Raw genomic sequence first — 25,522 nt, 5'->3', positions numbered from 1 at the left:
AGTTGGGAAATGCTTAAGAGCACAGAGCTTTAAATCTTTTTTTTTTTTACTTGCAAACTCAGTTTAGCTCTGTGTCTTCAAATCGGTAGTCCAAAGACCTTGTGTGATGACTACAGGGCTACAGAGTACTCATCAAATTACAACGCAGTGACCCTGGCTCTGTTCAGGGAAGAGCTAAATTGGCAGCAGCTGATATAAATTAGGTTTCGAATCCTCACCCCTGGCAGCTTGAGTGCACCAACCCAACACAGGTGGCAAGTGACCAAAATGAGAATTTAAAAAGAGCAATGAAGCATATCTCGCTTTTTCTACAATAACAACAACTGGGAACAAAGGGTCAGCGTCTTGGAGTGTGTGCTAAACCCCCTAAACTATATTAAATTCACAGACTACTTATTTTTATGTGTCGACTTCCTAACCTTGTGGTTTGAGCTTTCTTTCATTCTGTACTTTTGCATTGCGTTCCATCTATTCTACAATAAATATGAGCAGTCAGTTATGCTTTGCAATAACTTCTTTACCAGAGGCTACCCTTATTATAAGTACTCTGGTATTAGGTCTTTATTGCTGCATTTTTCATTGATGTTTTATAACATCCACATGGATAAACATATTACCTTACAACTGTGGTGAATTTGAAAAGTAATGTCTATTTTCCCATTCTACAGGCGTACATCATTATCTAGTTGCACTAATTTAGAAAGTTTTGAAAACATCATGGGCCACAAAATAAACGGAACAAGATAGGCTATTTGAACACTCCCATTGAAGTTGAAACCATCTTCAACCTGGAAAATGCATTTATATACTCATTGGGAGTTTCCATGCAGTGTTTTCATCTTGTCATGATACGTGTGGACATTTGGCTACAGAACTGGGCTGAATCAGGTTTGGGGCCATATTGGTTCTCTGATTTCAAATATCCTATATGTTATCAAAATAACAAATTCTGTCATGCTCTGGTAAACACTTTTTAAACACCCATGGCTCTTCAGATGAGGAGGTGCGCTTCAGTAGCAGGAGGGAAGATGAAAACACCTGTTCCATGCATCTATTAAACACCTACAATTCAGGTACATAGTATAATAAGAAAAAACAGCAGACAGGGTTTAGGGACTCAATGTAATCTTTACTGGGAAAAGCATAAGAAGAGTGCAGTCATAAGAAATATGAAACAAACAGGAAGCATTTAGCCAGGGCTCTTAAGGTGTTATTCAAAGATTGCTTTTTACTATTCTGCACTTGTGCCTTTTCTTTCTTGTTCTAAAGATAAATGTGCTCTTAGGAAAGGGATTTCTCAGAAAAGAGTTACAATTTCTGTAAATAATTATTCTGATAAGATTACAATTGTTTAAAATCACTCAGTTTTCAGTCGTAACACAACAGTCTTTGTCTTTGTTGTCACATGTTCCTCAGTGTTGTCCCCTGGACAGAATTGGGTTTGGCAATCTTTATAAAATATAAATACATATATAAATAATGATAATAATAATAAAATGTGAAAATGCGATTTTGTCCTTGCTGACTTAAGTGCATTGGTTTGAAATAGCCATTTACTTTCTAAAACATTTTTTGATTGTTTTTTTTTTTCCCTTTTACTTTGAAATTCAAATATTTGATTGCATTGCAATTTATGATTGATTTCTTATTGTCTTCTGGAATAATCTTGTTGTACATTTTCTAAGTGTGACATTGAACTGCTTATTCAAGGAAGGTAAATTATTTTGCAGATTAAAGGAATTATGTACATCCTATCGCTGTCACTGCCGATGAGAAATCACTTTCATATTCTGTCAATTATATTATCATAAAATATATACTAAAGTTTCAAAGCACAAAAGTGATTAAAAAAAATCGGAATTGCTATCAAATTAATCTAATCTTGCTTCCCAATTACTATAAATGTATATGCATACTGTTATTATTATTATTATTATTATTATTATTAATTCTTCAAACAAGAAGAAAGATTAGTATTATCCTCGTGGTAAATCACAGCACTCTTCTTCACCTAATGCTGAAATCAAGACCCCATTCTCCTGGCAATAAAGGCATCTCTACATGTCTCGTGTTCATGACAGAAACTAGCAGCAGAATATCAGGAAAGGATCGGAGAATTACAGTTCCCTTTATGTTTTTAATTTCTTTCACCGGCAGCGCTGGAAACATTTCCTGCAGATAAAACTGTTGGCGCATGGGTTTCAATTTATGTCAGCAATGATCAACTGTGAAGCAATCATAACACCTATACATGACATCCCAGTTATAGCTTTGCGCTCCCAGTGATCCGGTTAGCAAAAACCAACACAGCCATCTTATGGTGGATATAGATTCGAGCCATCGCAATCCTTTGGAGTTTAGCAATCTAAGAATGAATACCTGTCAGCAACACACATTTGTTTTCCAATATTTAAATAGATTTTAACTAACAATATATACAGTCTTTACCAATTACAATTGGTATTGGCATCTTCATTTTGGATTAAAGAACCCAAATGTTCATCTCTGAAGATGTGTTGGAAATACAAACCCCAAACCCTCTTGATGTTAAAACACCTTTCAGTCAACACATGGATACAATCATACACAATCTGGTACAGGTGACTATTAAATGTTTTTTGTTTTTTGCAGGAAGTTAACAAAATATAGATTTTTTTATATATAACATGAGATTTACATGAAAAAAAAATCTTAAAAAAAAATATTTCCTGCTCTTTATTAACTCAAAAAAGAAAAAGATCGGTCAGACTTTAATAATGCATGGTTATCTTACGAGACCAGTCTAGCAGCCATTCCCCTGATATGAGCAAGAGAGTACTCTTACCTCATGCACAGAAATCACACAGTAGCAAGAATCAAAAATAAAAGATCTGAATCAAAAATAAACACACTCCCTTCCAACAGCATTACATGACTTTAAAAGCTATTTCCCCATTTGCAACTGCCTCGATTACTCTCATCATCATCTTCTCCATAGAAGTATGATCTGAAGTCATTAAATGCCAATTTAAAAAGGTGCTTTAAAAGATTAAGCAGTACTGTTTCTTGACTTGGACCCAGAGTGATACATTTATACTGCATGCAGAAAGAAATTCAATGCCTAACAGAGCTGTCACACACAGAATCTTCCATCAGCCGCCCATGAATATATTTTCTCATGGGGCAGTATTTCTTTTCTTTTCCGAGGCACACAGTTAAAGACCATGACGCACCTTTTTCACCTTTCCAAATATAGATAGAGATTTCTTATTAAGAATTACTTACAGGTCACAGTAGTCTGAACTTTAACACAGAGGAATAAAAAGACGACATCTGACACAGGTGCTATACCGGAAACGGACCCAGGGAACAAGATTATTTTCCCCACAGTACAGTACATGGTCTAACCACACTAATATCCTACTTAACTGCATGCAGAGTCGCACACACTTGGCAGTATCTCTGAGACACCACGGACTATGAACAACCAGGACTGCCACAGGCTAATGAAAAAGGGAGAAAACGAGATGCCAGTAAAATTTGAAAACCACAAGGTCACCTCTATTGCAGATATGTGAAGCCTGATATTGTATATTGTTAGACAGTACTGAACTTACAGCACACAGGTGTTTGGGAGGCTAGCATGCTATGGCAGGGATATGGTGGGCTGCCGAATAAACTTTATTGTCATTTTTTTTCTCTCCCCAGCTCATAGTACTGTACAGCAATTATTGGCACATTACAAAATGCATATTGCTTTCCGGTTTCTGACACCAACAGCCAGCTTCAATCTTCATCACTGAGAACCTAAACTGCAGAGAGTTTGGGCAGAGTTGTAAGCTGGCTTTAGTTATGATAAATAGGAGTAGTGGATTCTGATTACCAAGCTTTGGAGCTCATTTCGCTTGCATTTACACCAGAAACGTTACAGGCAGAGGAGCCGCGAACCTTCTTCCCCGTCCTCGTCTTCTGACTTAGGGATACGGGGCAGCATCGCAGAGCGGGTCAGTCCCCAGAACTTCGATGGCGACATGTCTTTCTTGGTGGCCGTGAACTTCCAGCCCATGTGAGAGCCACAGGTCCGGCACTGTGCTACTGTCCAAGCATACCTGCCAATAGGGAGATCCACACTTATGAAGCACAATGCACTCTCAAGGACTGACAGTAAAGAACAGGAGCAATACACTGGGGCTCAGTAATCTCAAGTTAAATCAGAAATGCTATAGACTGTCTGCCATGTACACTCTTTCTTTACTTTAAAATCTATAAATTGTTCACAAAACTGCAATGAGTTACATACAGTGCTGTTGTACCCTTGAGCAAGGTACTTCACTTAGATTGCTCAAGTAAAATGCCCAGCTGTATAAATGGGTACAAATGTAAGTCGCCCTAGTTAAGAGAGTCAGCTAAAATGAGAAAAATAATAATAATAATAATAATACATTATCCTCGCGTCAGGGCTATATATTATAGCACCAATCACAGTTGGGCATGTTAAAATGACCTTAGGAGCGGACATCAGCTGAACAAATAAAGATCCCATCAACACTGAATGAACAATCGAGTTGATTTAACCTCCCAATTAACAATACTATAAATACACTGGAAGTGTGGCAAATTGAGTGAAGCCTCATTCCATGGTATTTCTGCCAACTGAAATTGACTCAATTTGTCCTGCATTATTTCAGCTTATGAAGCTTAGGCGCAGACAGACGTGGCGGTGCTTTCTCATGGGAAAGCAGCACACCAGCAACTGTAAAAACTTAACGCCACCTTTGCAGACCTCAGTCTTTGTAAGTGGCAGCTCATTTGTTTGATGGTGCCTTTGGTCCCCTTCCACTTCAAGGTGGTATCCAGGAGCTGCATAAGTTCAACTGTTCCCCAGAAGAAAACAAAAAGTCATTACCTTTGCGCCCTTCAATTTCCCATTCAATAATTATTTTGTTTTTGTTGTAAGCAGGAGTCCCTTTCACTATCCTAATTGTCGATTTGATCTCTGCTGTCTTGTCATTCTTCAGCCATAGTTAGTGTTCGTTTCTTGTTTTTCCTTGAAGCCATTCATGATTGCCTTACAGGACATTCGATTGATCAAATACCATCTGACAGGAACCCGGTTGTATAACAGCAATGGAGAATAACATGTATAACACAAACCAGGGTGTTTTTTGCTCTGAAGGTGCATCTGAAATGTGCTTCTCACCTACCCTGGAAGTCATGTGAGCCTTTTTAAACCCAAAGGGCTATAAGTCTTCATAATTTCAAATAGGTGATCTGTACACTACATGATACATTTACCAACTAGCAATACTGCTCAGCATCCAAATGTTGAATGTATGTATCAAATTGAAGAAATTAGCTTGAACAGAAACAACAGAAACAAATCCTAATTCAAGACCATGGATATTGCGGTCTTGTAAAACATTACACTTCTAGCCTGGTCACAAATTATTTGTCAAACATTTTAAAAACCATATTGGGCAGACTTACAACATTTGGGGAATGCCCAATTCACCCTACCAAGCAGATCGATCATTATTCAGTTTATAAAGTGTGTAAAAATAAACCATGTATTCAAAATGTTTACTTTGAAAGTAAAAACATCTTTCAAGGAATTTGTTTATAAATTGTTTAAGAGACAGGGAGGGGTAAGGTGACTGCTGAGCATATATTGATGTGATTAAAGCCAGTGAAGTCAGGTGTTATTAATGGTTTAACTTCACAAAACAGAAGAACTGAACTGCATCCTGCATGGGGGTGTGATTTAGTGATTGATTCCCCAAAGCTGAAGCCCTTGATTTTTAACAGACAGTGCAGGAAAAGTTCAAAGCCTCGGGCAGACTGCCTGTAATCCTCGAGGTGTTTTAAGGTGATTTACTTGGTAAGAAACTCAGTTTCACAAGATTCATGGGTGAAAAAGCACAAGCTGATATATCATGTCAAGAGCTAGCAGCAAGATTCTGTTAAACTGAGACCAGTTATTGTTCCTGCCAGCCTCTCATCATGAACAACTATACACCCTACAGTTCTTGATATTACTGTTTCACCTTACATCTATGATCAAATCACAACCTACTACTTTCTGGGTGATTAATTGTTCTGCCTTCATCATACCTGCTTACCTGCTTTTTGTTCTTTCTGCACTACAAAATGTAGTGGATTGAGTGCTATTCTAGATTTTATGTTAAACCACACCATTATGTACCGTTTGCGTTGTGTAACATTTATAGAGTGAGTTTGGATAACGTTGGTCAGCCTCATGAATGATGTTCAGTATAATAATTTCTCCATAAATTGTAAATGCTGGATTCAACACTTTGTCATCACAGAATGCCTGAGTGTGCTGGCTGCCTATTATTGACCATAAATTATGTTAATCAGTAATTCTAAAATTAGTTCTTGTCCAAATACAATTTTCTACTCAAAACAGCATTACATTGATCCATGGAGTCAGGTCTGCTGTATAGCGGGTTTTAATAAATTGTTCAAGTATTCAAAAACTTATCACCTTTTATTCTGAGCATTCTACTGAAGAACCATGGAGAAAATAATTAAAATCAATTGGTAGGGGTTCTAGCTATAGGTTTATCTTGTTGGCAAACAAATACTCTGAAATTATGGGATTGTAAGATTGCTGGTTTGAATGCGACACATGCAGTGGCTGTGGCCGACATGGCAGGGCATGATATGTTGTGTATTTTCAACAGTAATCTAAGATCCACTCAGCCTCTGACCTTTGCTTAGGCCAAAGTCAAGCTAAACACTGGGAAAGAAAACAAAAAATAAAATAATACAATGAAGGGAAGCAGTTACCCTGGGAACCAGCTTTGCAGCGTGGATGGCCTTCCTGTCAGGGTGAGGTTGTTTGCCTTGTACACCGTCAGAGTCTCATGGACGTATCCGTGTGGATTGACATATGCAGCCATGGGTCCATATAGAGACAAACTGGAACACAGAGGACAACATCAGATCTTCATTGGGAGAAGAGGCAACCGAAAGGTTTTGCAGCATCTTGAGTTTAGCGCACTGTTATGATATGGTCTAGTGTTTAAAGCAGCAATAATAAGGAAGACACTGTAGAAACTTTCTCCACTATTCTACGAAATGGTGAATACAAAAATATTTCGATTATTTCTACTTAGGGGATCACCTCTTCCAAAAAAAAGTTTAAAATGAAGCTAAGTATACTGTACGGAAACTATTTAGATAATAACATAATCAGCCTGTCAACCACAGGGTCCATCTGCAAGTTATCAGTTGTAGGGATGGAAATGCATCCACATACTGGCCAAAATATGGAATTCAGTTACACATTTAAAGAGACAGAGAAATACACAATGAATTTCACATTCCAATGATATCCTTTAAGAAAGAAAAAGAGGAAAAAACAACTAAATGTAATAATATTGGGAGGGGGAAAATAAACAGGAAACAAGCCGATGTTCAAGTTTATTGACATTACAAAGTGGTTTAGACTGACACAAAGGCAAGAATGAGTTACACACATCAGCTATGGTTATTATTACTGTCATTTGGACAGGAAAGTTAAAATATCACTGTGATAGAAAAGCCAGCAACAAAGAAACCCCATTAGCCTTATTCTTTCACTGTGGAATTTGTAGAAAGTGATCTTTGATTCCCATGCATGTTTTCATAAACTAAACAGTGATCTAAAACTAAACAACTGTGGGCAGAGTGGAATGGGTTTTGATATAAATAAAAGACATTCAGCTAGAGATTTGATGTATAGAAAGACTTGTTTACTTGAGTGTAAAACACGTATTAAGCCCAAGATACCATGCATTGTTTCAAAAGGTTTCTGATTCAGGTGATTCTCCAGTGTTAAAGAAAGCATTATTATTCTCTATTGGGTTCAAATTAATCTGTTCTCCATGAAAATCTTATATCCCAGACTAGCCTTGGACCCTTTGAAATTTCATTGTTGATGGTCCACAGCCCAACATCTGTCCACTGTGAATGATTTAACAGGAAGCTATTCTCTAGTACAGAGACTACTTATCCTGGTCTTTCTACGTACAGCAAAATTAAATAAAAAATCAGCTGTGATTCTTATTCTTACATACCATCAAGATCATACTGTGACCTGCTGTGTAAGCCGTATATTTCTGGATTAATTGAACACTTCATGTTCACAGATGCTGAAATGTTCTGTGAGCCCAATATTTTGAGTAATCAACAGATTTTATGTCACCAGCTGAAAAAATTAAATACGCCTACCTGAGAAAATGACATTAATTGAATAATTGAGGGGTCCTATTGGAACAAACACCAGCAGGCACTGCGGCCGCCCTGGACTGTAGTTTGACACCCCTGTATTAGGGGAAGAATCTTCCTCATGGTCAGTACCTCCCTGAGGAGAGTAGCAACAAAGTGTCCATGGAATATTAGGAGCACCTAACAGGACAGATTTGTTTTTGTTCTCTCATGAACGTTTTTCAGATTAAGAGGAAGTTGAAGGTTGACATGAAGTGTTCTGTGCCGTTTTCAATAAGAAGGAGGACAGTTTGCTCCACTGGTGTGAACTTAATTTATATATACATATATCCTTATGAGATAAAGGATATAGGGGTAAATGTATATCCCTGAATTTTGTGGCTAAATATGCTAATGAAAGATGGCTACATCCACTAATACTGGTGTGCTTCTGGTTTGCAGCATAAAAGTAGTGCAACCCAAATACACATATCAAGCTTTAAAAAGATGACATTAGTAAATATATTAATACTAAATCTCTTCAAAAGCTGGTGCTTTCCTAATGGTTCTGTGTGTATGGATCAATCCTTTCATCTGCTGGATTCGAGTATTATTCAGAGCCATTAATGAAGGGCGATAAATAGAAAAAGGTTTAATAAAGTACTATAAATTGAAGGAGAAATATGATTCAAGAAACATAAGCAGAACCCCCTGGAGGACTCACAGTACTTGAGTTAGCGGGAAGAATGCTGGCCAGTTTGTGAGATTGCTCTCGTACATGTGAGGAGGCCAATGGCCCCTTGTACTCTTTGTTTAAATATAAGCATAGCCCCTGGAGTTATAAAGGCTTATTACATCCAAGGAGGACTATCCCAAAAGCAACATTACACAGAGCTATACTTCATCCATCATATTTTTCAAATTAAGTGTTGCTGGCTGTTTCTGTCACTACATACTGCCTTGTATCTCTGTTCAATCCCTTACAATCATTAAATGAATGAAAAAAAACTGTATACAGTTTGTTTTTTTTTTAGATTTTTTTTTTCCAAACCTTTTTTTTTTTAAACTTATGTAAAACAAAAAAAAGTGCAACTAGAAATAAAAAAAAAATTATATTTTTACAAAAAAAAAAAAAAGTGAATCTCAGTGTCTTGTATTTTTTCCAGAATCAAACAACTCTTTAAATTAAAAGTTTTGGAAACCGCTATGCAATGCATATACTGAGATTGTTAACGCACACAGACCACATAAAACATAGTCAATAGAAAGGGATTGTGTGAGCTTGAACCACCAAGATTTTGTTGTGTGTGTTTTGAAAAAGCTGTCCAAGACATCAGTGTTATGTCACTCTAACATCTTTCTTACACATCTATGCTTTACTGTATCAGTTGGCAGCTGTAATGTAGCCTCAAGCCATTGACTAATCCTAAGCCAATTAAATGTTCTGCATCAAGTCTGAAGTGTCTTTGTGATATGAACTCAGACCAAACAAACTGTGGAGTCAACGGGAAAAACTGCAACATTAGTGAATGATCCACCCAGCATAAACAATTAAAAATCCTTCCGCAGTGCAATGGGGATAGTGACAAAGGCAGCACCAACACCCCCTGCGTCTCTTCTGTCCCGGCTAAGAAGTGAAGCAGGAATATAGAACTGCGCACTCCCCATGTGCTCAAACTAGAATACTCAATCACATCTAGAGATCTAAGCACCAACCCCGTACTGTGTCATAAGGACATTCTGTACTTAAGTTCTTCCCTTTAGTGCTTGTATTGCTGATGGCTCATTATTGTAGCTCATGCTTTCAAAATGTACCAGGATGAAGTGGACAGAACAACAGAAATTAAAGGATTTACAAATGTTGAACTTCCCAGGTTCCCAGGCCTCCAATCTTACCTGAATATTTCATTTTTGGTTGTTATCTCGGTGTCCTGACATTGCTTACAACAAAGGGAGGTGCACTGTGGATAAAACAAATACAGAAATAAAAACTTACACATTGAAAAAATAAAACCAATTTAGTTTTATTTTGCTTCAGAGGAAGCTTCATATACATCAAAAATACATGCTGCTCATTACTTTATGTGTTTCCTCAGAATACACAAAAGGGCATCAACATTCTGTACAACTGAAGAGAACAGAATAACAGACAGTTGCTCTGTTACCCCTATACAAAAGTAATGATGTCTTCATTTTAATGTACTGCACATTCACACTCTTTTGACTGAAACGCTGCCCTTCTTCTTTTATCTTTGACCCAATTAAAACTTCCAAACATCAACTGGAGCAAAATAAAAAGTCAGTACTTTTAAACACAATGCTGCTGTCTAGTATTGGAACTGTAAGTATAAACTGGCAGGTGGGCCTTTCGTTCAGACCAAGGAAACATTATTAATTTGACCTCATGGTGTTGCAGCTCATGAAACAATGAAATTGATCGCTGCTGAGAGGTTTGGAAAACATATCCTGAAGGTATCATCGCTGACTGAGAGGAATGAAAGCAGAAGAGACGGTGTGTGCAGGGCAGAGTGGTGCGGTCTGACTGAGAAGCTGTATTTGATGGGATTGCATTTCTTAACTGCCTAGAAATGAATTAGGGTATCATTCAAGTCACATAAGCTCTGCATCTTGAAATTTTGACCCTAGACCAAGCATACTATAAATTATAAAACTAGTGTGTGAGTCTCTGCCACACTTAAAGGAAGCTGAGCCAGATTAACAACCAGCCCCACACTGCAGGTCTGACATTAATTCCCAGAAAAGACAAGAAAAAATAACCACATCTGGATTGGGGCATTTAATATCTATCTTTAGAATAATAACATTAATAATACTAATATAAAGTATTTTAAAAAACAAAGCAATAAAAGCTTTGCTTCATGATTGAGTTGTCAGGAATCTATATGGTTTGACACTGAAATAACACACCAACCTAATCTAGCTTTATTTTCTCACAATACCAAGAAAACGGGACACAACCCAACCTGAAGACTGTCTCAGGAGGGCAGGTCAGGTGTGCCTTTCCCGAGTTATTCCCTTGATATTAATTTTACCTAAGCGGATGAATGGGAGAAAAATCACATGCATGCTAATTCTCATTTGCAAGGTCATGCACATGAATGCAAGTGACCAGAATAAGCAGCAGCTATATTAAATCTGCTGTAGTATTGGAGAGGCCCTTACACAGACGAGACAAGCCTGCCCTGGCTCTTACCCGGTCCATGATGTCCAGCTCACAGCGCAGCCTCTGGATTGCGCTGCCTATTTTTAGCAGCTGGATACGCAAGGCATCGTCAATGGGCAGGCAAGCGGCAACGCGATAGGAGAAATCTGGTTAAAAATACAACAACAAAAAGCACAACATGTTAATTTTAAGCAGAGATTCTTGAACACTAAGCTGTTAGCAGAATGAAAGCCCTGTGCCGTCAAAAGGCTCCACTGTGGCCCCCCGCCCTGGGGGTGACCTGAGGTAACAGACTGAGCACAAGCAAATGGAGACCGGACAGTTCTACCTATAGCATTTGAGGGGAGGGATTCGTCTTTCAAATTTTCATCCCACTCGTGTAGCTGCCTCTTCACTCGGTCCATTAGGATTTCCTGGTAAGATGAACAAATAAGAAACAATGGCAGGTTAAAGAGGAGCTTAAACAAAGAAAATCATTTGAAAGAAAGAAAGAAGGATAGAGGAAACACACAGGGGCATATTGTAGCAACTGAGAGGTGGTACTTTGGAAACTGGCCAAGTGTGTCAGTATTGCTGCAATAAAGATTATAGAAGGAAAGAGACAGATACCAAAGAGATATCTGTTTATAGGGTATAGTCATACACTTAGCCTTAATGACCATCGGAATGTTGTTGATATTTAAAGGAACATTAAAATCAATGTGCCAGACTTTAAAGGTCCATTACCCTTTTATTAGGTTAATGTTGCTCTTTTATAGAATATTATGCCTAGAAAAGAAAGTCGTGAAAAGAAAGCAGAAATGAAGCTAAACGATATGACCCTCTTACTTTCATCCTGCATTAAAAATGTAATGTGTAATGTTATGAGATTGCATGATCACCATTAGATTTGTGAGTCCCTGTATTATTACATTACAGATTTAATTCTCTCTCTCTGTATTTTAATTGAAATGTATTTGATTGATATAAACACTTACATTTCTGATACAAGTACTCTGTACTTACCGAATCATACAGGGAATAAACCCATGCAGGCCAGGAAGTCAGATTTGCACAATGGAATTTTCTCTGAAAACACATTGTAAAAATGCTTTAACTGCCAATACTAAAATATACACTTTTTAATGACAGACATTACATTAGATTTCACTAAATTTCAGTACAGAAAGTACATCTTCCCTGCCATAACCAGTCAGTTTTCCTTCCGCCTTTGAGGATTAAAGAGACACAACAAAGAGACCCCATTTGGATGCTGGCCTGTAACTAAAGTATAGAGCTTTAAAAGTGGGATAGAGCTTGTGATAGAATAGTACTAAACTAAAGAGCATCATTGTCTATCATAATTTGTGATGAGGGCGACACACTACAGAAGGTGAATACATTCCCCTTCAGCAGGTTTGAAAAGGTAATGACGAGAACATTTCCCATCTAGGAAAATACAGTAAATGGAAAGAGGGTAAAGTCTGTAATCAGACATTACAAATCAAAAGCGATAATGATCCCGAGGGCCTGTATGTGTACCTCTCAAGCACAATTTGTGAGCTTTAAAAACGTTTTCATTTTTTCAGTTTAGTGAATTTGTTTTCACCAGCCTCTCTGCGTATTTCCGCCACTGGCTCTTTGTCATTTCTCCAGACAGAAACAGATTTGTTTTTGAATTAACAAAGTGCCACATTTTTGTTATAACATTTGGGGAACATCTGGCTCCTAAGGGCACAGTAACTTGAGAAATGGTTTTGTGCGAGTCCCACTTGCTTGAGAAAGCCTTAATGAGGGTCTGTTTGCATCTGCTCAGTGTGTACGTGTTCCACTCGCCTCGTCTTTCTACTCTCCTGTGCACAGGCTGGTCTGCTCAATATCTATGGATTTGGCAACAGAGCTGACTATCACAACAAATTAATATTTCAGTACATCCCCCTTCTCTGTGTACATCCTGAAGAGAAAAGAAGAAAAAAAAAAAACCAGAACATAAATTAAACTAAACCTACATAGGGAATGACTGCTCAGGTTAGGTTTAATTAATAAGCAGACTGCGGCTTTTTCTTGCTTTCTCTATCAGTGATGACTAACTGCTGCTTTGGCATGAATAAATACAGAGTCGCCGCTAAAACTCATGATTAATTTTCAATTTTCAATATGATTCCCACGTGACGTACGATTTCTCTCAGAGATTGAACACGGCTGAAAAGTACACACTGACACTTTTGTAAAGAAGCTCTGCTATTCAGCTCTGTAATATTTGAATGTGAATAAGTGACATACCTTCCTGATTTATTAATCATATTTCAATTTTAATTATCTAAGACTTTGGAGCCTGAGAAACTATACAGATTGACGGATTGACACAATAAACAAACTACATGACTACATTTTGCTCTTCTTATCTGTCTGAAAACATACCGGGTGTGTTTCAAAAAGGCACTGCTGTAGGTAGCAAAACAGTGTACTGTACATCTCTAAAAAGAACATAGTCATAGTAGTAGTCATAAGGCCTCAGGCTAGCAGGTATCATTACACACTTCCAGTAAATTAGCTTTTGTGAGACGGCCAAACTGACTTGTTGAGATTGGTAATCTGGCAACGTAACAAAGCTAAAGCTCACCATGTTGTAATGTAATGTAATTATTAGCATTTTGAAACTCACAACAACAGAGATGGAAGACCAGCAAACAAACCCGTTCCATCTCCCATGTCACTGACAATGCTTTTTTTATATACCGAGGCCCCAGCTTCCAACAACCTTTCCACTAAAACCTGCTAGTACCTTCACTCGCACACATTATGCAACACTGATGCTGCTGCTAAATCCAAGGGATAATTAAACCAAATATGAGTTCCATGAAGGCAATTGTACTGCAGCATTAACAACCAATTAACCACGTTCCCAGCTAACACCAATATTATTAATTTCAAAATCTGACACATCCGCGACACCTGTGTCTGCAACTAACTGCCGAGTCACCAAAGTACACTGCTGCAAGACAATTGGTCCATTACCTATAATTTCCCTGTGCCAGCTGAGGCATCGATGAAAGACTGTAACAGAAGAAAGGTTGCTACTAGTTTCAGTTAGTGGAATTGAATGCGATGCATCAACTGCTGCTTTAGTTGGGGAAAGGACTATTCTCCACAGCAAAGTGGGCTTTGGAAGTCTGGGACAGTCTTCGGGTCAACTTCCATCACAGTTTTAAAACAGAGCTTGTTAGGGAACCTAGTAACAAAAATGGTAACTTTGATGCAGAAATTCAGGGGATCTTTTGAAGGATCGTCAATAAAAATAAATACAAAATATAAAAATGCCATATTATTTAGATCTATTTCAAATTAAAAATCCTGGATGACAACAAGAATCCATGAATTAACCCTGTTTTTAAGAAATTCCTGCAATATTTCAAGTTAATAGCAACAGTTTTCAGGGCAAATGGGAGTTGTACTGACTAAAAACATTATTATAAAACATACACAATATCTGAATGCAAGTTTAAGAGATCGCTGATCCATTTGTGATTTTAACTGAATGTGCACAAAAAAAAGAGTAATCGATCATGCGTTCATCATCAATCACCAAGTATTCAAATGGTGTTTCCTAGGCAGGGGACAGAACAACACTGTCAGAGGTAATTTACACTTGCAGTTGAGGAACAGCTGCTAGAGTTCGTGTTGATTAATCTGCCAAGTGCGAAGAAATGGGGGACTGGCAGAAGGGGGGACTGATTAATTTGTCGACATTTTCTTCCCACAGTGCTGATGGATCAATACCAATTCTTGCAGCTGGTCTTCAGTTTTAAGTCTTAATCACCTTAGGCAGTGTTTATACCCCTCCCAGAAAACACCATCGAAACAGTCAATTAATAATTTTGTGCTGCACTCATTTTTTCTCTTTTTAACTTTTTAAATTCTGTTAAATGAGGTATCTGTTAACAGTTATTGGGATCAACAGAAGCACTATAAAGACTCACCTTCTGGTACTTGCCCCACCAGCCCTGTACCGGCTTGCACTGCTTGTCCGGGGGCTGGGAGGCTGTGTGCATGTGGAGCCGGGACTGGGAGCTGAGCTGCACCGCGCACAGCGTGGCTGGGAGGATTCTCTCAGGGAGGATCTGCACCTTTGCCTGTCTGATCCTGAAAGACAGTGTCAGTATATTTATATACAGTACAAATACATGCATACTTTTTGTATAGATAAACATAAATACACAGCATTTAATACATTTAAAAAATATTCTCTTTTGTTATTGCAAAAGTTATTCCATATGAAAGTTTTCTATGAATTCACAAACAAACGTATCAATCATGACAAAATGTTTGTGAATGGAATGCTGGTTAATGTTCCATTATCATAGTTTAAAAATCTGTATTTCTGCTCGTCACCCATAATTTTTAATGGAACGAACGACAGGCGAAAAATAAACCCTCTTCCTTGTGAGAAAATGTGTGCATTTGCTGGAACGTGTTTGGAACACAAAGCAGAGAATTTGCCTCTAACAACACATAATGATGCACCAACATCGATTCCTGATTTTTTAAGGACGATTTCATAGCTGCAAGAAAAAAGTGATATGTCTGAACATTCTGTCCTTAGTGGAAAAAAGTAAATAAATGGAAAAGAGTCCACCCCCCCATGCCCCCAAATAGATTATGTACATGTCACGTTGTGGTACACAAGTGAAAATAGCCTATTCAACTCTACAGGTAAGTAATACTAAAGTTCCTGAAACACACCATCAGACTGTTTTATAACTTACACATCCCTATCCTGCACACTGTTCAAGATTTTCTTCCAGCCAATTTAGGCACAAGACGCATAAAACTGTGAATTGTCATCACGTGGCCCTGGAATACAATGAAGCTGTAAGCAAAATACTTGTCCTCACATGGTTAAATATTTGATGTGACTAGAGAAGGGCCACGGGACTGGGTGGCTTTAATGGTTGGGGCTCCAGAATTTGGGGTCCATCCCTACCAGGTCCCATACCCTCCCTCAACAGCCTGCTACCAGGTGGGTCAAGGCCACTTGATGAGGACACCCTCATCCAGCAGGATGTTGAAAATTGGGGAATGAAGAACCTTGGTTTGCTTATTGTCAGTTTTTCTTGCTCTGTCAGCACAGGATGTCTGAACGTCTTTGTTCCTTAATGCTACTGAAAATAAATCTATAAGTTCACCATCGGTGTCAACAAACCTCTGTGATTGAATCCCAGAGCACAAAAACTGATTACCATCAAACATTATTACTGATATGAATACATTGTAGTGGGCTCCTGCTACAGAAAAAAGGGAACGGCTATATTTTTAGCATTCAATAGGATAGCCTTGTTTGCAGCTTCTGTGTTACCAGTTATAGGCATCATTTAGATTCCACAATAAAATACAAATGATGGTTTTTAACAAAAGAAGACCTCATGAAGTGGAGGCACCTCTGTTATTTTCTAGAAACAAATAAAAAGCTTTTTAAGATATGCATTAAGATATTGGTACATTCTCCAAAAGGAAATTAATTGATAACATCACAAAAAAGATTGCATGCTCATAACATCTTGCTTGGCAACATAATTAGTTGTACAATGCAGAAGACTATTGACGTCTTTGCTTTCTGATACAGCCTGTCTGAGGTCCTAAATTAGATAAAATCTTTAGCCAGACTCTATGACAGAAACTGTCACAGAAATATGTTTTATACTCCATACAAAAACAAAAACATAATCATTTTATTCTAAATCAAATATTTGTAATGCTCAGTGAACCACACACTGGATACAGAGATACATAGACTGACATAACAGTGAGGGTTCTCATTACTTGCAGTATCTCTTGCCAGATTTAAAACAACAATCCCATAATTGGATCTCCTGGGGGACAAAGCTTAAAAGAAATGTTATGTATAAATGTGTGTCGCAATATCTGGAGCTCTTTTTGGAGCTCTTATGATGGTTTTCAAATCAAGTTCTCGGTCTCCCTTTCTCCATATAAATAAAAGATATTCATGCTGCTACTTAGTAATTTTCCATTAGTAGCCATACATACACAGTCACAATTGGAACATACTCTATGCTTTCAAACATGACATTAATTATTTTAATGCAAGATCCTCATTTGCTCCACATTAACAAGCAGGTGCTCAATAATGGTATGTTTTACAAATGGAGAGCGAGGAAGACTTAAAACCATACTCTTCACATATCCCTGTATTTTTAAGCTATTTTTACAATAAGCACTGCGTAAACCTTAGCTCTCCCTGAAGTCATGACTTGAAGCCTAATGCTTTCCCCTTCATAAATCATGCCTTCACATGTTAGTTGCCAGCACCCTGCTTAAAGTGACTGAGACTTTTTTGTTTAAATCCTGTTTAAAAGCACCTGCTTTGGTAGAATCTGGTTTCTCTTGTAATTATCTTTTCTTGTTTGTTTGTGTGGTTTTATATTTGTTAACTATGGACCTCCTAAGGCTACAGGAAAATCCCCATCCCAAACCGACGAAAGAGGAATGTCCTGGTACTTTTTAAAACTGCCGAAGAGGAAGCATTAAATGTATTTCCAAAAGATAATCACTCTATTGTAATGTGGCCTTTTTGCATGAGGATGTTTACATTAGCCATCGTTTTATTGAGACATTTTCCATTAGGATCTGAATATCTTGTAACAGAATGTTGATTAAAATGTATAAATAAAAATACAACATAAGGAAAATTATTATAAGTGTGTATGGACCCTTCAAGAAGGATGGAATTTTGTTTCAATTAGTTGTAGCTTCTACATCAGGCAGTTTGCTGCCTCTACTCCAAACACAAACATTGGCAACTTGTGCCACCCACTGGTGAAATAAACCATAACTTCATCAATGCGTAATGCCAAATGATTAATGAGTAAATATAGAAACATCACATCAAATAAGGGTAAAATATTCCTAATTTATTAAAATAACATAATAATAATGTGCTGTTGATGGGGGTTATAGTACAGTTCAGCAGCTCGTACCTTTTAAATGAAATTCTGGGAAGGCCTCCCTGCTAGCAGAGCACCTTTCTGAGGAGCTGACGCCATCATTACAGTCCACTTACCCATCGGCCTGCGTTCTGATTTCGTGCACCTTGAACCGCTGTCTTCCCACTGCCTTTACTTTGACAGTCTCGATGCCGTACTCCTGCTCCTCCCGATATGCGTAGATCTCGGCCGTCGTTCCGAACTCCGCCTGTCTGTCCCCTGCATCACTGAGACACAAGCAGTTTAGAGGTTGGTGAGTATGTTAGCAGCAGTTCAAGCATGTTCAAATGTATTTTCTTGTGAACATAATCAGTATCTCAAAGTTTACCAAATAATGATAAAACTCATAGGGGAAATCTGAATTTCTGATTCGATTAATGACCAATACTTTACTATTAAAGGGATAACATTGTTTCTAACATCTTGGTATTGCAGTAGGTACTTATTTATTGTCTAACCTACCCATTACAATACCTCTGTTCTGTTGCCGTTTATTAATAAAAAATTATAAAAAAGATTATGAAAGTTAACTCTCTCAAATATTATGCCCATGTTAGCTGTGGTTCTTCTGATTGGCTGCAGTCAGGCGCCCTTGTGATTGCAGTATAAGTGGCACCAAATAAGTGTAATTAAACATGTATTTTAAAAAATCATAATATAAAACTGATAACTGTTGTATATGATGTTTTCATGATAGAATAAAATAGTCATCTATCTAATATAGTTTCAGTGATGTCACCAATACATAGCCTAACTGAAGCTTCAGATATTCTTTGTTAATGTTTTCTAACCCTTTAAAGGTCAACATTTAGCCTCAGTTACAGCCCTTTGTACAACACTATGGACTTGGACTTGGAGTCTGGACTGTAAGACCATCACATGGGCCAAGCTATACCTGTATGCAAGCACTGCGAAGGTCCTGTCCTTCTGGATGAGATTCCTCATCATGCTGACCTCCTGAGGTCTGAAAAGCTGAAGGGGCAATGTCTGCCCGGGGATCAGCATCACGGCGGTGTGGGGCAGCACCGGGATCATCTGGCAGCTGTCCTCATCGTGCACTGTGCGCCCATGGAACTCCTCCATGTCCATGCCTAGGTACTGTGAGCCAAGCGACAGACATCCTCAGTCACCTCCCAGCTTTATACTCCTGGCAGTAGACCTAACATCTGGCCTGCCTAAATTCCTCTCCCAACCTGCCGTGTGTCCTGCCCCATTCCTGATCCAATGATGTTCTCTGGGATCCCCACTGGTGATTAAGCAAATTCCTTGGTGACTGTGAGCTATCAATATTTATTTTTAAAAAGTCTGGCTAACCCTGGTCAAAGTTATGCTATGTGCTTTAACTGGTACGGGCATGTACTCATATTAGGTTTGTTTCCCGAATTAAATTGTTTGGTTTTCAGGTTGTCTCTGGAGTGATGACGATAGAGGAACAAAGATCATATAGACTGGAATGGGGTCTGTATAGCAACCCAACAGAAGCTCTGACCCCTGTTCACACAGGAAAGAGATGTTTAATTCTTCTTAGAATTCAAGGAGGAAACTTCCTCCAGCGTGCTGCAGTCTCAGATGGAGCTAGCAAGCTGAAAATTGTGGTGTCTCATTCTAGCAAAAGACTAGGTTGCATGCACCACGACCAAAGGGGGAAAATAAAGCATATTGGCATAACCAGGACTAGAAATCAAAATAAAATACATTTTGCAGTGAATCTTCATATTGTAGGAAATACAACTGACCCTTCCTATGAACAATACAGTAGGGCAGAAAAAACAAATAAGATTATTGAAAAGGTGTTGATTCATCCAAACCAAAAAATGCATTTCTCATTGTTTTTTCAGCTTTAACAGCAGTTTCGAGTCATTCCGCCTTCCTTTTTTGTGATATCTCTTATTCTCTCCCTTGTGACACTCTTCTCAAGGACAGCGAACTGATTTCAAATTAGAACCACAACAGGGCAGCAGAATTGCCATACAGGCTCCACTTGCATCAGCTAACCACTCACTTGTGAAGTACTGCACTCTATAAAGTAGCCATAATCTATCAAGATTCTTAACCAATACTAATACTAATGTCTTAGTATTAGGTACGGCACCTACAGCATGTGACGTTGGGAGACTGGGGTCAAAGTTGATAATGTTGGGCTTTTCTGCTCTTTCACCATCACGATCTTCAGTTTCCATGTCATCTTCATCTTCCTCCTCATTTTCTATAAAAGCAGAGAAGACAACACAATGATATTGATAACAGCGCATTCTGTTCTAGTGGTTTCAAATGGTTAGATAACATTTTAAAAAATACAATCTATCCTGATTAAGTAGTAATATTAATCAGCTTTAAGTCAGAATTGTATTCAACCATCAGCATGGGTGTGGTGACTAGTAACAATCACTAACAACCGACTTAACACAGTATTTCCTTATTGTCCAAGAGTTGGAAAGGGGTGATTGAGTCTACATAATAAGTAATGCACACAGCTCCAGGTGCCATGTGTTCATCTATCTTTGATTCGTAAGCATGATGTATTACTGTTCGGATTATACACACCCAATATATTACTATAATGCTTATGTAATTATTATGGAAACAATTCATTATCTGTCAACCAAGACTTGAGAACCCTCTATGGTTTAAGACACAGGTCATTCTGCTCAGATGCATCCAGCAAATGAAACCCACATTCATCACTAGGTTATTGTACTCAGCAAATGTGTATTTCTTCCCCATTTCTGCACTTATAATTGTCATTGCCATGGCCTCGCACAATGTGAAAGCGAAATTAAGGGTTCACGGCGAGTCCAGCAGCCCCACGGTTTGCAGGCTTGTACACAATATGCGGGACCACAAGACACGCCGTTCAGGCTAGCGCAGCATCATTGTCTTTACCCGGTAAAAGCTCCAGCTGATTCCCCATGTTGTTGTTGATATTCTGGTCTCCACCTCCCTCCTCGTCAGCCATAGTCTCTGTTTACACCCAGATGCACGCTGGGAGCTCGACGACAGCGGCGATCTGGGCAAGACGACAGGCTGCCGCGCTTCACTCGCAGAGGAGACAGAGACCTCTAGCGGCGGATGAAGTCAAATGTAAGCCCGCAGCTGTGTGGCCACATTGGGGCATTTTTCGTCAGATATGTGGGACTTTTAAGTGCCATGGGGGACATTTGGGGGCAGCATTTGTGGAGGGGAAATCTATTTATTTATACATTTAACTGAGGTAATTGCATGTTCTGTGTAATTAGTTTCTTATAGATATTGTATTGTGGACAATTCAGAAGCACAATAACAATACGAAACCAGATTTCAGTAGAAAAAAAAACTATTGGGGGGAGGGGGTATATGATTTGAGGGATTTTTAGCACCATTTGGTAGGAAATTGAGGACCTGGCAACACTTATTGTTACTGAATGCCTGCCCAGTCACGAAAGGCAGTTTGGATTAATTTAAGAACTGGGAAGGAAATCTACTGATTTCATCCCTTACATATGTAAAAAAAATATATATATATATATATATATATATATATATATATATATATATATATATATATATATATATATATAAAGTATTTCCAACACAGCTATGTCTGTAGTATGTAGATCCCAATGTAAGCAGCCACTGTGTTGTTTGAATCAGTACTGGATAATTGGGTGGAATTGTGTCGATCGTGCGAGAAGGCCGAGAGCAAGGGCGCGTTCTTGTCGCGCAGATTTGCGCAGCTCTGCGCAGACCTGCAGAATCCCATTGGCGGAGAAACTGCGGAAATCTGCGCGACACAACGCGACCCAGCTGTCGCTTCTGACTTCCAGAACTAAGCGGCTCTGGGGGCAGCGCGCAGCCGCAGTCAGTGTCGAAAAGTGGAAGAACACGCGGAGACAACACGGTAGCTGTTACTGCAGGGGCTTTAAGGCTGCACAAATCTCCGTGTAATTGCACTTCCGGGTCATTGAGACGGATCGCTCTTAGTTGACAGACCAGCTCATTGACGCACTTGCGAATGGCTCATGCCTCCAAATATGACGAAGACTAGGGTCTGAACACACACATCACTTCACTTGTGTAAAGTTGTCGTCCGAGTTGCTCTTTACGCGTCTAGTGCCCGTGGAAAGCCGAATGCCACTTAAGTGTAAAAGGATTGAATTCAGTTGTGAGTACATTATAATGAATGATAAACCGTGAAATAATTTGAACCTACATTCATGCTGCTGTTTTCTCGCCCTAATGCGTTTCCTTCCCTGTTTGAGAAATCACCAGATAAAACCTCGACTTACCCTTTTTTCGTTTTTGGTACATACATTCATGTTTCAAACGTCTGATTAAATAAAAAAAAGTGGCTAGTATGTGATCATATAATGTCATGGACCCAAACGAATTTTAATTATTATTCTAAACCGGTTTTTATTAAGGGTTGTTATTTAAAAACATAGCATAGGAGTGACTAAATCGTTTAGCCTATATTTTGACGTGACAAAAAGTTTGTTTTTATGTGGTGGATCGTGTTTTGTAACCTATTATAGAAATAAACTGAAATGCCAGTTCAGGCTATGAGCTGCCTTGAGTACTTCTAAGTACAACTGGACAGTATGGCTATTTAACTGTCCTTGTCGTTTTCACAACAGCTACACATTGCTTCATACTGTGGTCATTGACCGTTATAATTAAATTAAATTCAGCAACACTGTAAAACCTTTCGGTTACGTAGTGACCATCACGATTAAATATATTTCGTATAAGTTATTAGTATTATGTTGTTGTTGTATGCAGCTTAAAATATAATCTTATATTTCTTTCCCTAGGCAATGAAGCAATATGCATCTACTCTGCGATTGGCTTTAATATTGTGCCTGCCCTTGCTTGTGGATCTGATGGAGACCAAAACAGATTACTATGAGGTCCTGGATGTTCCCCAGTCAGCCACAGATCGACAGATCAAAAAGGCTTTTCACAAATTTGCAATGAAGTACCACCCAGACAAAAACAAGAGCCCTGAAGCCGAGGTGAAATTCAGAGAATGTGCTGAAGGTAAGGAACATGTCCCCCTTTGAGTGTCCATCTTCTAACTCAAAGGAGCAGGCATAGCTTTCTGCTTCAGTTTTAATTTTATCTTCTGATGATTTCCCAATATTTTACAAAGGTCAGCCCAAAGTCAGGTGCCTCAGCTTGCCTTGACAGTGTTTAATCAATAGCAATTTACTTGTAAAGGAGAGAAGAAAATAGAATTTTTGAAAGCATTGGTTTTTCAGTTCGGCTACCTTGCTCAAACTATGACCTTACAGTCTATATTGCCTATAGAGCCAGGAACAAGTCATCTTGGCAGCTGTTTCTAAACCACACCTACCACAAGCTTGTGAAAATGGACAGTTTCCTCAGTATTCACCCAAAAAATTGAATTTGTTCGTGTCTTGTGGTGGCAGTATAGTTAACACACACACTGCTGCACAACAACTTTGCCATTCCCTTTTCTTAGTCAGCAACAATACAGTAATATACTTTAACTCTGTCAATTCGGAGAAAGTATCTTTGCAGAGGTGGGCTTTCAAGTGATACCAGTCAGGCAACTTGATATTTATAAAGTTTTATAAAACATGGTGCTAGGAGGACAATGCAGACAAAACTGTGTCCGCATAGACAGCTCTATTTGAAGGGAATGCATTGATAAGCTTAAATTGGTAGATTTCTTAATGGTGAATAAAATCAATACTCTGGGGTTGCTGATTACCGCTGTTGTCCAGATGACTCGGGGAAGAAGATATCCACTGCCAAGACAAAATACTATAACAAGGATGATGAGATTTGTAGGTTACACTGACTGCACAGAAATGTGCTCTCCTTTTGTTTTGTTTAATAAGTTACAGCTGTACTCAAGTGCATTTGAGTTTGTAGATTTTGAAAGTTTTTAAGCCTTTTTATGCCTAAAATGCCTCCTGTCTAACTGTGCTCCCTGTCAGCTACCCATAACAAGATCATCCAAAGCTGTTTGTTTTATCTCCAGCATATGAAGTGCTTTCCAATGCTGAAAAACGAAGCCAGTATGACCAATTTGGACACATGGCTTTCGAGTCCGACGATGATGGGACAGACTTTGGGCAGCAGTTTTTCACCTTCAACTTTGAAGACTTCTTTCAAGACATCCGATTAGAGGATGACATGGGCTTTGACATGCCTGGGGAAAGCTGGGGCTCCCAGGGAGAGTTTGACGATGGGCATGAGTATGGATTTGAATATGGGCATGACCACGAGTTTGAAGATGAGCATCAGCACGAGGAACAGAGTTTCTTAAATGGCGAGTTTGGCCACCATGACTTCTTTGAGTTCCTTAGAGATCCCTTTGACATCAACAATGCCTATGCTGAAGATGACTTTCAAACCAATCAGGAGGCAGAGCCATTTTGCTGGTCAGACAAACAAGTAGATGGCCGAACAGTGAGGATATGTGCAGGAGATTAACAATTGGAGGAAACTAAAAAATGTCTCTTGACTTCGTTATTTATATAAATATTTAATAAATTCTATCGACTTCTAAATTACTGGCATGCTTGTCAGTCATTCTGTATTGTTTGAGATTGATGTAGCTATCCACATGATGCATTGACATCTGGGTGACAACATGCAGGGTATTATTAGTAATCTTCTACATAATTTAATAATCAAGATTGCTATTGAATAATTACGGAATTATGGAAGATGCTTATTATCCTCTTATTGTTGACTCATTTTTGTAATGTCTGGACAATGTCAGTTTCATATCCTTAAATATGATTAAATATAAAAGGTAGGCAGTGCTTAGCAGTGCTTATATATTGAATCGGGTATATCCTTATCAACCAACAGGTGTGATAAACCTGAAAGATCAGTTTATGTTCAGTCATTTCTTCCTGTTTCTGAAACATGAAGTTCCACTGGTGGACACTTATCAATGCAGCAGAAACAGGATTTTACACAATTACAAAAAACATAAAGTATTGGGTATTTGAAATTGCTAAATTGCTCAGATTTTCTATTTGGCCCAAATCTGAAACAATTGTAGGCACTGGCTGGTCCAAGCAAAAGCACTACTTGTTCTCACTCAACCAAACTGCTTAGAGCAGTCAGACTCCAAATGAAATGCAGGACACTAGAGGGGGGGGTGGTGGCACCAAGCTCCCTGAATGACGTGCATTTCTGTTGCATAAGA

At 38.5% G+C, this 25,522-nt stretch overlaps 2 protein-coding genes across 2 annotated transcripts; one reads left to right on the top strand and one right to left on the bottom strand.

Annotated features, from left to right (window-relative positions):
• Positions 1 to 1,108: 1,108 nt before the first annotated feature.
• Positions 1,109 to 21,348, bottom strand: crbn (cereblon). The gene is made up of 11 exons (XM_066698156.1): positions 21,238 to 21,348; positions 20,451 to 20,560; positions 19,250 to 19,452; positions 18,432 to 18,581; positions 15,334 to 15,496; positions 12,380 to 12,442; positions 11,703 to 11,787; positions 11,405 to 11,520; positions 10,087 to 10,151; positions 6,790 to 6,921; positions 1,109 to 4,088 (listed from the first exon to the last, which is right to left on the bottom strand). Exons 1-11 carry the CDS (start codon positions 21,308 to 21,310, stop codon positions 3,905 to 3,907), a joined length of 1,344 nt encoding a protein of 447 aa, XP_066554253.1. The 5' UTR covers positions 21,311 to 21,348; the 3' UTR covers positions 1,109 to 3,904.
• An 895-nt stretch (positions 21,349 to 22,243) lies between these two features.
• LOC136736970 (dnaJ homolog subfamily B member 9) lies at positions 22,244 to 24,875 on the top strand. Its single transcript, XM_066698155.1, has 3 exons — positions 22,244 to 22,495; positions 23,145 to 23,370; positions 24,341 to 24,875. Exons 2-3 carry the CDS (start codon positions 23,148 to 23,150, stop codon positions 24,793 to 24,795), a joined length of 678 nt encoding a protein of 225 aa, XP_066554252.1. The 5' UTR covers positions 22,244 to 22,495; positions 23,145 to 23,147; the 3' UTR covers positions 24,796 to 24,875.
• Positions 24,876 to 25,522: the final 647 nt, after the last annotated feature.

Source organism: Amia ocellicauda, chromosome 3 (genome assembly GCF_036373705.1).
Source record: "Amia ocellicauda isolate fAmiCal2 chromosome 3, fAmiCal2.hap1, whole genome shotgun sequence".
In the NCBI taxonomy this organism is placed as follows: domain Eukaryota; kingdom Metazoa; phylum Chordata; class Actinopteri; order Amiiformes; family Amiidae; genus Amia; species Amia ocellicauda.
This window is presented reverse-complemented; position numbering and strand designations above follow the sequence as displayed.

Excerpts from the sequence above, each read along its gene's own strand:
- LOC136736970 (XM_066698155.1), top strand. The coding sequence starts at position 23,148 with ATGAAGCAATATGCATCTACTCTGCGATTGGCTTTAATATTGTGCCTG. Across the intron at positions 23,371-24,340 it reads ATTCAGAGAATGTGCTGAAG|CATATGAAGTGCTTTCCAAT; the intron begins GTAAGGAACATG and ends TTTTATCTCCAG.
- crbn (XM_066698156.1), bottom strand. The coding sequence starts at position 21,310 with ATGGCTGACGAGGAGGGAGGTGGAGACCAGAATATCAACAACAACATG. Across the intron at positions 12,443-15,333 it reads GGTGGGGCAAGTACCAGAAG|AGAAAATTCCATTGTGCAAA; the intron begins GTGAGTCTTTAT and ends ATGTGTTTTCAG. Across the intron at positions 6,922-10,086 it reads ACCAAAAATGAAATATTCAG|TTTGTCTCTATATGGACCCA; the intron begins GTAAGATTGGAG and ends TCTGTGTTCCAG.